At 44.0% G+C, this 16,472-nt stretch overlaps 1 protein-coding gene across 5 annotated transcripts in view; it reads left to right on the plus strand.

Moving 5' to 3' along the window:
* Window positions 1–725: 725 nt before the first annotated feature.
* Window positions 726–16,472, plus strand: part of Teh1 (tipE homolog 1) — a 304,821-nt gene continuing 289,074 nt past the window's right edge. For 3 of the 5 annotated variants that reach the window (XM_043423465.1, XM_043423464.1, XM_043423460.1), the window contains exons 1-2: window positions 726–3,734; window positions 4,068–4,407. In XM_043423465.1, the coding sequence (XP_043279400.1) occupies window positions 3,227–3,734; window positions 4,068–4,407 (848 nt within the window). In that variant the 5' untranslated portion in view covers window positions 726–3,226. The remainder of the gene's footprint in view (window positions 3,735–4,067; window positions 4,408–16,472) is intronic. The other 2 variants (XM_043423461.1, XM_043423463.1) reach the window with 2 other exon arrangements.

Below are 16,472 nucleotides of genomic sequence, written 5' to 3' on the forward strand. Positions count from 1 at the left end.
CTACGAATAGCGCTCGAAATCTCAGTGATTCGTAAAAAAAAGTCGACGATTATAGCTGAAGGCAAATAATTCAGGAGCAGCAAGCTCGTGCGCGATCTTTGTTAAATGAAAACTTGAGCGAGCATTTGAGAAGAAAACATAAATCGAAATCCAACTCTGCTCAAATATAGCGTACGAGTGCAGGTAATTTTAGTTACTTTGGGACGAATGCAAAGAGAGGAATGCAAAGGAAGGATCTTTGGAAGGGGGTAGGGCAGGAGGAAATCTGTTTAATTATGGAGAGTAATTAAAAGATGATAATGACGAGTCGAAGGATAATCGCGAGAGGAACGCGAGGTCGAGGGGGCAAAGTGGGTGGAGAAAAGGCAAAGAAGCGAGAGGGAGGGAGAGAATGAGGCACACAGTGACAGCGGGTCGCTACCGAGATTCGCGAGCGTAAACAAGGATTCTTTCTCCACAGAAGCAGCTCGTATGAAGTTGTATGGGGTCCTTCGAACGGAGCAGATAGCAGAGAAGTGCGCGAATTGGAAAATCCGTTCGAATCCCGGTCGGAAAAGCGTTTGCATTTCGAGGCGGAAAGCCCCGTGTACGCATATACACATGTATATGGATGAATGTAATATAGTGGGTGGTCGCGCCGGCGCGTTCAGAACCGCGCCCTATCGCGAGGTTTCCTTCGGTGGATTCATGAGAGCGCCGACAGTCGCCTTTTAACTCGCGTCCCGCGCCAGCTATGACGACCACGTGACCCCCTGGCAAAATTCCACCGTCGTCGAGGAGAACGCTCTCTCGAGAAAGAGAGCCCTGATTAACCAAAAGTTTTGCAACCGCACATACTCGCACATTGAGAGAGACACGAACAAAAGAGCCTGATTGGCGGACGGTTAAAACGGCTCGAAAAAATTAACTTTCATTCAACCGACAAGACCATTTCCCGCCTCCACAAAATCATGAGATAAAAGTAGTTAATTACTGGAAAGGCTTTTGAACACACCTCATATCTCAGTCTATCTGAGTCACGGACGCGAGCTTCCGGCTTCGAGAGGGATCAATTATTCAAATAATAATACCACGTAGATTTAAAAATACGGATAGCAATATTCAAGCGTTACGAGATAATAATATTCATTCTGTTGATATTCGGCAAACTATGAAAAATCCGTGTGAAGGAAATGATTGAGATTTACAACTTTACGGCATACGACAACGAGCAACCAACAACCTACGAATTAACGATGTAAATAACGAGAAGAATCGAAGTGTGTTTTCATTCGGAGATTCGCACGGTCGAATAATATTAAATAAAGACGATAAATAATCAGTGAATGCAATGATTATTATCGCAGGAATTAGCCTCAAGCGCTTGAATTATTGTAATTTAACTTCTATCCTGATGAAAGAGTCCACGATCCTGTGATCTTTCGAGCGGAGATTCGAGCCCGACAGTGCGGATTAACGAGGCCGTCTTCGTAACTTCTCACTTTTGGTCCCAGCCTAATGACGATGGATATAGAAGCATCGTTATTAATAATAATATCGTAAAAAGGGAGTTTTGAGGCAACAAGAAAATTCAGAATATCTGATCAAAAGATACGCACGGTCGGTCTCGATCGATAGGAACACGCATTAATCTGCAGGAGGAAAGGATTAAAGGTGGTGCGGAAAAAGACGTGATCGAAATTTGTCGGAAATTGATTCACTCGCTCCCTGTCCTTTCGTTTTTTTTTTCCCACGTGTATCGTTCGATCGTTTGGAACAGTGCATTAAAGCTGGCGATACATAGAAACGTCATGAAGTCGGAAAACTCGAGACTAGAGGCACTCGAAGCTCTATTGCCAAAACGATAGAGCTATTACGGATCTGAACACACATTTCCGATCCCAACGAGCAGCCGTTTACAAATGATCGTTACTGGTTGGATCGAGCGAAAGCGCAGCGGCCTAAAAATCCTCGTGACTGGAGCGAAAGATCGTTCCGAAAGGAAAAAACGAAATAAATGAATGAGATTATTGAAAGGAGACGAAATAATTTTATAGTGGATGAAATCGAGACGATTGAAGTGCGAACGGCGATGAAAATAACTGGAAGGTGCATCGATCTCGTTGCGTGATATGAAAAAATTGTCCAAGTCCTCCAGGGCGATCGAGAGCTGCCAAAATTTTGTCTATTCGTTGACAAAAATGGCTCATTCGTTCAATCCCCGTATCGCGTGTTGCGCCCGTTCGTCTCATCGTGAAAATCCGAGAGCTTACAATCGAACGATCGATCGGGTGAAGGGTCAGCCCCGCGACCAATAGCCAAGTCGAAAAGTTGAGCGGGGAAACGATGAAATTGAAGTAACGCCAGAGAACCGGACAAGAATGGTTTTCGTCCGTAATAAAATCGCGTGATTCGTTCGCCAAAGTGAATATCTCCGAATACACGGATTAATTGTAAATACACCAAATATTCTGGCTCAACTGGCCGGATAAAGTCTCCTTAAAGTGCGCGAATGGGATCGATCAAAGGAGGAATAAATAAAACGGGAATAAACGAAAGAACGAAATAAGAAAAGGGTTCGGGCCAGATGAGAAAGCGCCGCGTGTCGAGGGACCTCTTCGTGAAAGTCTTTGTCGGAGCTTCGAGGTGTGGGTTACGGAGTGACCGACTGTGGTGGTGAGCCGATTCTCGATATCGGTAATTCCCCTTGAGGCTCGTAAACCCGAGAGCGTCGTGGTTCTCAAACTGAAAATAAACAAACAACCTAAATCGCGAATCCTTCAAACGGCGAATGCGTTTGATGAAACACCGTAAAAAGAGTTTACACCTTGTAAATAATTAGCGCCTAGATAAAATTTCTATGAAAACAGAGCCACCAGATTCGTCCTCCGTGGCCCACTAGCAAATCAATTAGATCGTCCACTTTTCCGATTTCCAAAAAACTCGGTGATGACCGTCACAAGCTCAAGGAGCCGAGAAACAACTCACAGTCCTGCCAGAGTCCCAGAAAGTCCTGAGCACTCGCTGCTCGTCGGTTCATTCGTAGCTGAAGCCAATTGAGCTCCTCGTAGCCTTATTTTTCCACGGGTTTCTCCGTCTGGAGAAACTCACAGCGAGATATAGAATTGCGCCGCAAGTGAATAGGGCGAAAATTCTATAACGAAAGAAATAAGTAGCTCGTGATCAAGATAGCGGTGGCGGCGGCGGCGGCGGCAGCAGGCAAAAACGATAAAGCCGATAAAGTGTGATGCGTGGTAGCAGCTCCGAGCTTTTGCTTGACGCGAGCAACAGCCAGCAAAGTAACGAACAACAGAGCAAGTACGAGAGCATAAAGGAGCAAGAGCAACGTCGTCGCAAGCTGTTGGAATTAGGGTTTGGCGCTTCGCGGCGCCGACCGCCACGGCGTACCTGCCGTCAGCGGTTCAATTTTTATGCAACATCAGCCCTCGCCCTTGTCGTTACTTCCGGCGTTGCTGCCCTACTTTTTCTCGTGCCCTTGTACGTCGATCCTGCCATCAGTACCCTAGCCGCAGATTTTTCGCCTCAACCGGTTCTATGCACAACTGTCAGGCGCGAGGACATTGCCGGTATTTTCAATTGCACATGGAGCTCCTGCCGTGAAGGCTGTACCAGCGACGTTTATCGCTGCACACATATTTACGTTACTTACGCACCTGACACCAACTTCACCGAGTACGAGAGAAATAACGAGACGAATAACGTTACGCCGATCGTACCGACCACTGCTCTTCCCGGTTAGTGAAGTTTCACTTTTGTTTTCACTCAAATACGCGTCAGTGGAGTGATTGTGTCACTTTGATGGGGATTCGTGGACTTGACCATGTAAGAAAACTATTTTTTAACTAATCTACATTTTTCATTGGAATTGAACTCCCTTTTCGGCTACATTTTCCCTGTTCTTTATATTCGTTGTTCTTTCCATAGTTATGAACGTTATAACCGTTCAAATTTTCCACGAATCCTTTGATAATAATCGTATCTTACATATTCGGGATGATGATTTTTTTCACTTTCTCTCTCCCTCTCTCTCTCTCTCTCTCTCTGTCTGTCTGTTCTCATGGGAAAAGTACCATCCCCATCAGCGGGTGACGTCGAGGCTGTACTAATGGTGAACATCAAGGGCTGCGGCTATCCGCCGGTGGTCGATTGTGAAAATTTTACCCGCGAGCTTGGCTACGAGGGTGCGAAATTCCCGTGCCACTACAGTCGCGTTAACGGTAGCATAGTTATGGCAAATTATAATCGCGAGGCCCAGGTCGAGACAATAATGCATTTCTTGGCCGCGCCTTTCGTCGTTACTCTCGCCACGGGAGTTGCGCTCTGTGTTATGCACTGTGATTGCCGTTGTGCTCCACCACCGGGTCACCATTCGCGGGGCATGAGAAGGCACAGGATGAACGATTTAAGGTAATTACTCAACGAATTACAAACGATCGTTATTTCCACAAAAACATTTATTTATCATCTTCATTTACTCGCTACATTTAATAATTGAACAGTCCAATGAAACTTCGGTGAGGAAGAGAGAACGAAAGCTACTGCGGAGATAGCGACAGGCGCTCAAAGTTTCCGCACACTTTCGTGGATAAAACGTGTGTTACCGATTTCGTAATTCCGCCTCATTAGTCGGAGCAAGGCTTCGAGAGGAGTCCGTGGCAATTTGCGATCCAGGTACTGACGGTACGAAAGTTTAGGGACGGGAACAAATCCAAAGACAGTTCCTCCACTCGGCTCTCCGCCCTCCGCACCCCACTTCCTAGAGAGCATTGAAGAACCCTCGGAGGGAGGTTTCTCGCTTCACTTTCATGGTTCACTCTCGATGGTGCACTTTCACGAAAGGTTATTCCGTGAAAGTGCACCATCAACGAGAGTTCCGAGTGGCAGGAGTTCGATCCGAGATCGATTGGAGCGAATGCTGGCACGAAATTTCTTACAGGATACTTCAATCATCGTAAAAGTCATGAACGGTCTCGAGTCAAATTCTTTTCTATTTTAGCGATTCGGTAGTTTTGCTTCTTGCGACAAGTCGAATGGTTGCTCGTACTTTATTCGACGCATCGAGCAAGGTTACGAGACGAACGGTTTTCACTTTGCTTCTCATTCCACTTCCCTTCCCTTTTTTATTCTCCGTTAGACAATTTTTATAATACGCAACTCATTCTTTGTAGGGTAGTGTTAAAAAGATATTATAATAATCAAATTGAAATGTGAAAAGAATCATATCGAACTTACGAAGTAGAACGAAATCAGAGGAGAAAACGTGCGGAAAAGGGGACACCTGTGGATACAGAGTTCGAAAAGGATTCTGCGTGATATGTGCTCCCCCGACTTTCGCAGCATGCCGGCGTCCCTCGCTCTCCTCCCCATTTTCTGTTGCTTCTCTGGCACGCAGGGGAGTATTTTTTGATAACTCTTATTTCCTCTCCATTGTCGACGTAAGAGCCAAGACGACTTCGGCTCGGTTACTTCGGATTTTCGTTCTCGTGCGCGGACCTCCCCCAAAAGAAAATACCGAAGAAGCAAGGAGAGCGCAAAGAAACTGTTCGGCTAAACGGAAAATGTCATTTTTCAGACACCGCTGTTATCGTCGTCCAAGCGTGAGATACCTCCCAGTACGAAGCCTGAAAATATCTCTTTCATTTTGTTTTCGGAGCACATCCGTGTCATTCGTATCACTTATTGTATTTCATCCCTTTGCACCCTTATTTCCGGTCGTTTCTTGTCTCTACGAAAAACCTACAGCCTTCATAAAATCCTCGAGAGTAACGCGAGAGAGCAGGCTCATCCTTTTTATCCTTTTTCCCCCGGCTCTCTTGATATACAAACATATATACGAATATACACCTGGCACATCCGGCTGCTCATATTTCTCGCTGCGAGTGGGACGAAAAAGTAGAAAATGTGGTTAACGACTACACTCTTTCCTCGTAGTCAGTAAACTCGGAATCGCGCACGGTAAAACTGACCGTTTCCCATTATTTAACTGCGATACACCAGCTCCGTGGGCGATGGCGCTCTTAACTATTCCGCGAACAATCCTCCAAATGCCTCAATTTTCTCTGATACGCGATGTTCATTTGCAGCGTGTACTCGCTGCGAAATACCGTATCCTATATTTTCGAGTTAAGGGATGAAGCTCGAGTAGAGGCAAATCCTCGACTGATTCGATATCCATCAATTATCGGTACTTCATAGCGTTCCTTTCGTATTGAAATATCGAGGAGAGTTGCGGTAAATTGAAGAAAAAAAAAAAAAAACAACAAATGCACCGCAAGTTCGCATCCATCACGTTTCTCCGATTGAAATAATCCCCAACCTTCGGCCTCCCGAAAGGTCATATAGAGCCGGAGAATATTTTAATAGTAGCTGACGGTTTTATTCCTGACGTCGTAAGAATGACGGAAGGACACGAGATCGCGCAGGGCTCGAACTTCTTCGAGTTTCTCTCTCTCTCTCTCTTTCTATTTTATCCGCCCCCATGTGCTCGTCTTATTTGCTACGTGGCACGTTGACACTTCGCGGTATATCTTTGTACGGAAATAATGTCGACTGTACGGGCAAGAATGTCAGCCGGTGCGAATGAGAGAAACGAGGGGGCGGAGAAGCACTCTGGAAAGCACAGAGACAAATTCACACACGTAAAGCCTGTTCGTACCTACGTGGGAGGCTAGTACAGCAGAGAGGGAGGGGAGGAAACGGTAGTTAGATGGGGCTTGGCAGAAGGGCGCGGCGAGGGAATTGGTGCGAAACTTGAAGGGAATACCAACGAAGCTTTCTCTCGTACATCAAGCTCTGGATTAAGCGAGTCCTCCGGTGCACACTTCTATTTATTTCCAGCACGCTTCGCTACACGTGTTTCCATCCCGTTTCTCCGACTCTTGCGCCTGCATCTTGTTCCCCCCCGCGGTTACGTGGCCACCGGAAATTTACACTCTTTTGGTTCTTCCACGCTGACGGTATCGACTCGCTTCTCCATCTTGATTTCCTCGAATGATGCGTGCCCGGAAAGGAAAATGTATATTCCGCGATGACACCGGGGTGTCAAGTTCCGAAAATACTTTTTCATACCCGAGGCAAAATCGGCTTCCTCGGAGGCAAGAAAAACTCGAGAAGCTTCGGGGAGTCTCGTATTCTTACAAACAAAAGAAAAAACGTCGCGGGGCACAAAAGCACCGATAAACAATTGCGAAATCGTGTACACGCGCTTGTACCTCGCACCCTCGTTAATAAAATGCATCCACCGTAAATTTTTTCCCCTTATTAAAATGAAAAAAAAAAAAAAAAAAAAAAAAAAAAACGCTCAAGAGGCTTTTCACGCGATTCTCCTCTATACCGCTCTCAAACGGGGCTCGGAAATTTTTAACAAAATGTCTTTTACTGTTGCTTTTTATGCCGGAACGCTCGTGGTGGTTCGTCACGTCGCTTTTATACACCTTCGTGCGATAATTCGACGCGAGCGCATTTTTGGAATTAATTTATTCTCGTGTATATTCTCGTGCTGACTCGCTCGCTCGTGCTTTCCCATATACGTTTTTCCAGGTCAGAATAAAAGGGCTCGTGTATTAAAACAAACAGAAAAGTCGAGTGTCGTATTCGCTCGACTTCATAATTCCCATTCTTTCATTACTTGTTTTTCTGACGCAAAACAAAATGCACGATCGTTCGATACGCTCGATTCTTTACACAGACAAGTGACTGAGCCAGTTCCTAGAAATTCATTTCCCCACCGAATGGCGAAAAAAACGAAGAGTCTTTTTGCTCGTGAGACGATGAATTCGACACAGAGCGGCCCATGCAAGAGTCCTCGTGTCAACATGTTTTATATTACACAATCTGACGCGAAACGAGGTTTGTACAGAAACCGCAATGAAATGTTAATTCGTTGGTCGAATTAGACTCACGGGTATTCTTGATTATGTTACTGGAGGCTTGACACTGTCCCAATGGAATGGCTCGTTGGACTAGTACAAACTTTTCATTCGCCCTGCTCTCGCCGTTTTTATCGCTCATTTCACATCGAGGGATAATTTATTTTTTCTTTTTTTCAATTAACCAACCATTATTTTTTTCATCCTGCACTCGGGCATTTTTTGAAAACTGTTTCGAGCCAGGTCGACCCTCGTTCAAACAACTCCGCAGAATCATCGCCCCCTCGACTGATATGCGGCTGAAGGTCCAATCATCAAATTTGGCTTTGCGAATAAACTCTATCGATCTTTTCCTCTGCACGTATACGGCTTCGGTCATATTTACGTTCGGATTTGTTGACGAACATGGAACTACCGTGCTCGATGCTTAATTGCCAATATTTCGTAACCAACAAACCCAATTACTCGTTCATAACGAATTTCATTTATTTCCGTGTCGCATAGGAACGATATTGATTCATATGATAAAGTGATATAAGAAACCATCGGGCAATTACATCGTCGAATAAGTTCTCACATTGTTCGAGAAATTTGTTCGGTTGAGAGGTTTGAAAGGGATCATTTTCCGGACTCGTTTTCGTCTGCAAAACTGGCAAATGTGTCAAGAAATTACTACTCGAAATGTGAAGTTTTTCGAACTCTACGTTTTTTTTTTTCAGTTTACTGAAAAACTTGCGGAGTTCGAAAGCTGGAATCTCAGTCGCGAATACACAGTTTTGTTTACGTCGTCTTTGTTCCGGAGTGAAGGAAATAAAAAATGAGAAGGGTCGATGGCGGTGGGGACGTGAACAGGTGAAAAGTCGTTCAGAGTTCTCGCCTCGAAGCGCTTTCCACTCGGCGCGCGCCCGAGTAAATTAAATTTCGCACTCTTGTTTTTATTTATACTTCATTATTTCGCTAGGCTCGAGGATTCGCGTGCCATAAACAGCAAGCAGGATGTTGAAAATGCATTTCACCGGCGAGGCAAGTTCGAAGTAATAAAAAAAGCCCGATTTTCAAATCCCATTTGTACTGGACGATTTCGTATTATTGTTTTACGCCAACGAAAACGAGAAAAGAGCGATAAAAAAGGCATTTGGCATGTGCCATTTTTCACCTCCTCTCGAAGGAGCCAAAGGCGGCCGGAAGCGACGGAAACATCTGTTACTCCCGGAACTTTGGCAAACATATTTTCTTCCATTTTTATATGTCCTATAGAATGAAATCGAGTGTGTTACCAACGCAAAATACGAAAGGCGATTCCATCGGGATGTATTCTACAGTCCCCCCGATATATCGATGCGTTAAATTCATATATTACGTCTGTACATATAAAGTTGGGGTCTTTTGACCCCGTGACCTGTGGCACTTTGAGCACACGTTAGGGATTCGCCTCAATCGCCATGAGAGACATGTTTTAGTTTGCGTGATCGAATAGGGTGTGGCGCCTTTCTCTATATACCTATGTCAAGTTCGAATCCATAGTTCTCAGTGTTCCAGGCACGCGTGTTTAGGTACGTGTTGTAAATGTGTGAGTATCGCGTTGAGGAAAGGCGAGAAAAAATCTCGAGCGTACGCGCGCGTAATCAATCATTGTTTCGTGAAGTAGTTACATTCGAGTCCTTTCATTTTTGAGTGATTGGAGTAGGTGAAAATAGGTTTACTTTTGACTGCAACACGGGGCCGTTAAAACGGTGGAAAACCGGAAGCTATGAGCGAGTTCGGTCAAAGGAGCAGCAGCCGATTTAGAGTTGGGGATGACCTGATTTAAAAAACTTGGTGAAAAATATTTCTCGCTATAGATGACTGAAGGTCGAGATAATACAAACCGATTTTGCTCTGATCGTGTTGATTTAACGTCGATCAACATTTTATAACCTCGATAAAAATTCGCGATAAGCCTGCCTAAAAGTTCTTCGCAACTTGGAAGTTACGAAAACTTGCACACACCTGGCGATCACGTTCGTACATGGTTACTCGTTAACGCCAACTTTTGGAATATTAATGACGCTTTTGCGCCGAAGGCGACGCCACCGCGTGTCTCTCCATGTGCACCAACCAACTGCAACCTCACACGAGTCTCGACTCCGTCCTCGACATCGCATCTACTACCCCGTTAACTCAAAACTTTCTTATTTGTTACCGAGCTCCAAATCCTCGCAATTTTCACGACAGGCTCGTTGAAAACCCTCAAATTTCAGGGATCCTGGAGAGTTGCCCGACGTCTATAGTGAGAGCAAAATCACGAGACGAGAAAACCAAAAAAATTAGCCAAGTTTTCAATGATCTAAAGATATTTGCCCATGAACGAAGCTCTTTGAAAATTTTGAGAAAAAAAATCAAGTTCAAGTTACAAAACTCGCTGAGCACAAAAATTCATATTAACGATGAAGCAAGTGCTATTTTCAAATCTATTTGAGTGGAATGCGAATCAGCTCTGCCCCGAGTTTAAACTCCCCTAAAAAAAGAGTTGTAACAGTTTTTGTAGAATGGTAGAAATGCCAGATATTTGAAGCTCGAAATTTTGTTTCGGTGACGTAATTCGAGCGGACCAGTAATCCTAGTGTGACCTTTTTCCTACGGGATTTTGAGATCGCTCGAGTTCAATCATTTTGTTTGTTCGAATGATTCATGCAAGAAGTAGTAACCGCTGTTTTTAGACGGGAATAATGCTGGTTCCGGTGATAAAATGACGGAAAGCGACAACGATTCTTTGAGTTCTCGAAACCCACCGTGTTTTTCTCGCTCCCGTTGTTTTTTTCGTGACCGAGATAAATCATGTACAGAGAAAACTCGATCGGACATGAATTGCAATGATTCGAGTAACAAAAAAACGAGCGTTAGAATCCCGCATTCAGTGTCAATTCTTCCCCGACGTTTTTTCTTCGATTTCTCTTCCGGAGGAATCGGAGAATAAAACATTGCTTGCGGAAATCGAAATGATTGTTTGACGCGTGTCGGGTGTAGAAACCACGGCAGGTGATTGTGGAGGTTGCTGATGGGCAAGAAAGGAACAAGAGTGGTTAAGCAAACACACGAGAGTTGTAATATAACGAAGCCCGTTCGATGGACTTCATTAGCGTCGGAATTACACTCATTGCTTCAGGAAGTTTTGAACGAGAGTGCAAACTCGAGTCTCTGAACAATGAGAGAGAGAGAAAGAGAGAGAGAATAGTCGGTCGAGGGTTGTAGAGAGGGCGGAAAGCTCGGGCTTTTGTTCGTCGCGATTACATTGTTCCTTCTCGATAGATCGCCGGTGATTCCTACCCAAAAAAACCATTTGCTGTTTCCAAATACCCGTGGAACGTGAGTTCCAGCACGAGCTTAAATTGTCGACGGGCCAAAACAAGCCGCTCCACTTCTGAGCGAAGTGCGAACTCCCCTTGAAATATCGCCTGAAAAGACGAATTCGATTCGAAAAAGTAGAATAAAAGTGATCCCTCGGGAGGCTTCTCTCTTGGAGGAATAATTATTTAGAATAATGGTCCATCGTGCGATGTATTGGCCCGGTTTCGCTCGTCTCCTCGATATTCAGCCGCGTCGTGGTGTTCCATTATTTTGCATCAGCTGGAGTTGCCCCCGTAAAAGCTTTAATGTACACCAATTTTCGAAATTCCAAGGAGTTACACAAGGGATTAGATGTTCGTGGATGGATAAAGTGTACGCGTGTGTATATGCGCTGCTCCCGTGCCAGGCGAAGATCTCAGAATCCCTTAAGACCATCCCACGGGACGAGACTTAATTAACCTCAGAAATTTCTTCGCCGTTAGCCCCCATCACGACTTTAGCTTACTTATCAACCTTTGCTCGCCGCAGGAAAGCTCAAAAAGCAGAGGCGATAGAAGATTAATGGCTCTCCGTGAGTGCGAGCTCGCGATGTTTAATGCTAAATTTACGTAATCGCGTTAACGATGAGTCGGCTCTTGGAAGTTTAAAGTTCCGGAAAAATCCCGATCGCGCTAATTAAGCTGGGTTAAAGTGAGAAAAATTCACCCTCGCGACGACATGAAAACGATTTTTTCGTTACGAATCAGTGAGCCGCGAATTCATCGACATCGTCCCACCAAAATTAGTACGCGGAACGTTGTAAAAATGAAAATTACGAGTGACCGTCGGCTCGGAGAAAAATTCCGACGAAATGAAGTATAAAAAGAACAATGCTAACGACGCAAGTGCGTGTTTTTCATCGATCGTATAAAGTCCATAAAACTGTGTCTCGGGAAGGAGAAAAAAAAGAAGAACGTGTCTCCACTATTATTTTTATGTTTCCCCTCCCCGTGTCGCTGCTCGCCGTAACATTATTATTTAAGTAAAAAGGAGAGAAAAGCAGCTACTTGCCAGTAACGCACTTACTCGCGCATTAGCCAGCAGGGGCGAAAACTATGCTCGAAAAATAATTAATGTCGACTCGCGAGTTCGATTTGCCAAAGCGTTTCCCCGTGACCGTGGTGCTGGATTTATACGAGCGGACACACGCACTAAGCTTTGCTGAAACTCTTAGTGAACTTGGAAACATATTTTCAAGGTATTTCAACCTGCTCGTATCACGTGGGCAGAATAAGCCACACTCGATGACTACGTGCCGCGACCCTCTCGATGTATCTATATCTCGTTACACATAAATTACTGCTCTACATACCTGTTATACGAGCCATCACGTTTGTTCTCCGGTATACCTGTACAAACTCACTTGGATATTTATTTATCGATGTACGAGACAAAACACGTCACGAGAACTGAAAAAACGCACGGACTTATTGTTTTACTTTTTTTATCGCATTGAAAAAATCAACTTTTTCTTTGGTACTCGAGCCCAATCGATCGCGGGGTTTAATCATTGTTGAACACTTTTTAAAACTTGTATACATCCGATTAAAATGCAGCCAATATTCGAATGATTGAAAAGGAACAATCGATGCATGCACTTTTTATCATTTCTATGGACAGTGAAGTCGCGAGCATTTAAAACTATAGCCAGCGTGTTTGTTTCTATACTTTTTAACCATTTTGTATGTCAGAAGCGCACATGGAGAGCTTTTTTCGTGCTCATTTATCCCGTTTCCGTATCGCGACCTATTTGATATTTATCGTAGGGCAATAAAGCTTTTTTCTTTTTTTTTTTTTTTTTTATATATATTCATTCATGTCGTAGAGGTATTTCTAGTTGCCCGAAAAACGTGACAAAAACGGCAGAGCTAATGCTCGCTCAATTTTTCTACAATCAATATTTTTCTTTTAGGAATACACGACCCAGTGCATATATATTGATCCGAATAAGCACTTCTGTCGTGTCTCATGCTCGTTTCACTGGCCGTTCAGGCCTTGCACCATTTGTAGAAACATGCGGAATCTTTTTGTCCAGCCTTTTTTGTACCGCTTCCATCTCGATATTTTTCCTCAACACCCCCAACGCCGTCGTTGGATCGGCTCCAAGCTCCAATCAAGATTCCGTAAATTTAAAGGGAACACCGGAACGAAGACGGCTCCCCAATGATACAAAGCGGAAGGGACCGCACGAATTTTCGCCCCGTCAGCTCTTTCCTCTTCTTCTACGCTGCACTCCTCAAATTCCGAGCGCAGGGTCAAAGGTCAAAAACGTGCTTGCTTAAGTACTCGTGTATTTTCAGGCTACAATCGCGATATTGAGAATTGGTACGATCCCACCTTCACTCGATTATAAATAAAGGGATCTTTCCATTATTTATTCAAGAGGAATTTATTCTCAAAACCCTTAAAGCTCCCTCGCCTCGAGGCTTTTTCGAGAAATGTCTTCTCCACCGTGCAAGGAGCTTTCTCTTCTCACGACACGAGAAGCATGTGCGAGTCCGCAGACCGTACTTATTGGAAATGAAAGGAGCTTTCTCAGGAGTTGAAAATGTTGTTTAAAAGGAAAATTTCGATCTCTCGAACGACGCGGATTGCAGTTGTGATTTTGTTTATGTTTTTTCATCGATAAAGAGAGGTTGAACTTTGCGAATTGCATGATTATTCTTCGTGTCGTCGGGTCGAAAAGATCGATCGATGCACCGCATCTGGTACAGCGCGGCGTCGCTTGCTCGGCAACAGTTGTACGAGCTTCGCGATTATATCGTGAAATTCAATCGGTTTTTCCATTATATAATGAGAGCACGCTCCGTTCAAAGACACCGCGAGCGATTAATCTCATTTGGGTCAGAGGAGATTCTGTTTTTTTTGTGTCATTGTTCGAGTAAACAGATTTATTGGATTATAAAAAATTGGCATTTTCGGTTGAAACACTTTGCTCTACGATTGTTTAGCGATTGACGGACCGATGGAACCTGAAAGTTGGCAATATCTCGTCGATAGGTTCGAGCTCGTAATCCCGCTCGGTTTTTCAAGCATTTTACTAATAATACTCTTCTCGTGTATTTTGTAAATATTCGAAGAAGTTGTTCGTCATTCGAGCTAAGTTGCGTTGGATCTCTAACAAGGAAACTTTGGTCGGGGAAGGCTTTCAGCGTCGGTGGCTAATATAGTCGAAACTTGTTGGCGAAGGAGGGAAAACGATTCGCGCAGCGTCCTATTCTCAAGGGGCTAATATTAATTTCCATCAGGACGATAAAACCTCCAATATATATTCGTCTTCCTACAACGTTGTCCGATGATTAATTTCAGGTCTCAAAGCAAAAAATAAAAAGAAAATCTCTCGAGTCATGAGCCAACGGTACATTTCATCGCGATTAATTTCTCCGGGGAGTTTGAAAGAATGAATATTCGATGAATTTTCGTCCGGGGGCACGTCGCCGCACGAGAGGGCGTGTACGAAGGGCTCACTTTGCATAATTATACACGAAAGATTTTGCGCAATTTTTTCAGCCTGCTTGAAGCACATAATCGAGTTCTTTTCCGCAATTTGACGTATCTGAATAATCCACTGCGCAGCAAATTTGTCGCACTTGCCGATCGATCTTCAACTTCACGTTGAATTTTTCGCACCGTTACTGTTTTCGTCGCGGACTTTCGCCTCATTTTATTAGGACCTCATCGGACCTTACGGTCCTCGGATCGTCGACTGAACGCTCATGTTCACTCAGCTTCAACTTTTTTTTTTACAGTTTGACAAAGAAAGTAAATACAAATAAAAAACGGAAGAAAAAGATAGGGAAAATAATACGATAAACACTGTGTGCAGCCGAGTTACGATCCAATTTGTCGTTTCAAATCTGACAGCGGCATTTCCAGGCACGAGCATTGTACAATATAATCGAGCAAAAAAGGAATAAATAGAAATATATATTTTTGCGAATTCTAACAACGTGAGTAATTGGTAGCGTGTCGTGAACACAGAAAATATGTGCCCCCTCCCGACTGCTCCCTCCCATTGCCCGCCGGAATTTCCAACCCTGTTGAAGCCACTATAGCGTTGTGTTCGTCTCATTCGCGAGGGTGCTGATGTTTCTCTCATAATGTCTGCTCATATATGGATTAAAGCTTCCGTGCGAGCACGAATTGCGTGACCCCTGAGAGTTTCGTATCAGGGTCGAGCACTTTGTTCCCACGTCTCGGGTCTTGGGCCAGCATCGTTTTATCATACACAATAAGCTTACCACAATGAACAGAGACATGAAATATTCGTTAATGACGATTAACGATTTGGGGATTAACAAAATGTGTGTGTTCGATATTTTTTCTCCTTGGTTGAAACGATCCATTTGTTTTATCAAATGATTGAGTATTTATTCGAGTCTGTTTCCGAGAGGATCGGATCAGTTTTCCAAAACTACGTTCGAGGAACGTGAAATTTTCAAAGATCAAAGTCATCGCGCCACGCTGGTGAAGCCCTAGAAAAAGCTGCTGCGCGATCACGATTCTTCGGCCGTAACTCATGTAAATTAAAAATCGATCAAAGGGATTTTTTTTCCCTTTACACGAGCAATCGCAGGCCAAACACAGGGCTGAAAAGCAATTCCCTCGAGGATTTTGCTCACCGCCAGACGGTCCGCCAATTTTGTTATCCGAATCGATTTTATTTCTAGAAATTTGCGAATCATTTTCTAAAGTGTGCCAAATATTGGGGGTCGTTCCCTGACGATCGAGTCACGTTGTTGAGAAACTAAAGAATTCTAAACGGAGATAAAACTGCAAAAAAACCGATGGTCATTATGAGTCCGAGCGAATCTTTCCGTAGAAACTTTGCGCATCTCAACTCGTCCGATTAGATTGATAGAAAAAAACTTTTCCGGAGATTTATTCGTGTTTGAATCCCACGGCACAGACGAATAAAAAGGAGTGAAAAAGTTTGGAAGCGACTGAGAAATAAAATCGGAAATTCGCATCGCCCCGAGCAGCCCGGTGTATAATCGTCCTGTTAACATTGTTATTATCTTGACACCTTGGCTGCTCGATGCACGAGCGTTATTTTATAATTTAAACATCTGCTTCTCGTTTATTAATAAGGCTATTCATTTTACTGACGCTCGTTTCCACGAAGATAGAAGCTGCCTGCCGTGAGGAAGAGTGAGAGCCAGAGCCCTCGGCTACGTGACAGAATGTTCCCTGAAATTCTTCATAAATATGCAAAAATGAAATATCCCGGTGAAGCCT

Source organism: Venturia canescens, chromosome 7, assembly GCF_019457755.1.
Source record: "Venturia canescens isolate UGA chromosome 7, ASM1945775v1, whole genome shotgun sequence".
NCBI lineage: Eukaryota > Metazoa > Arthropoda > Insecta > Hymenoptera > Ichneumonidae > Venturia > Venturia canescens.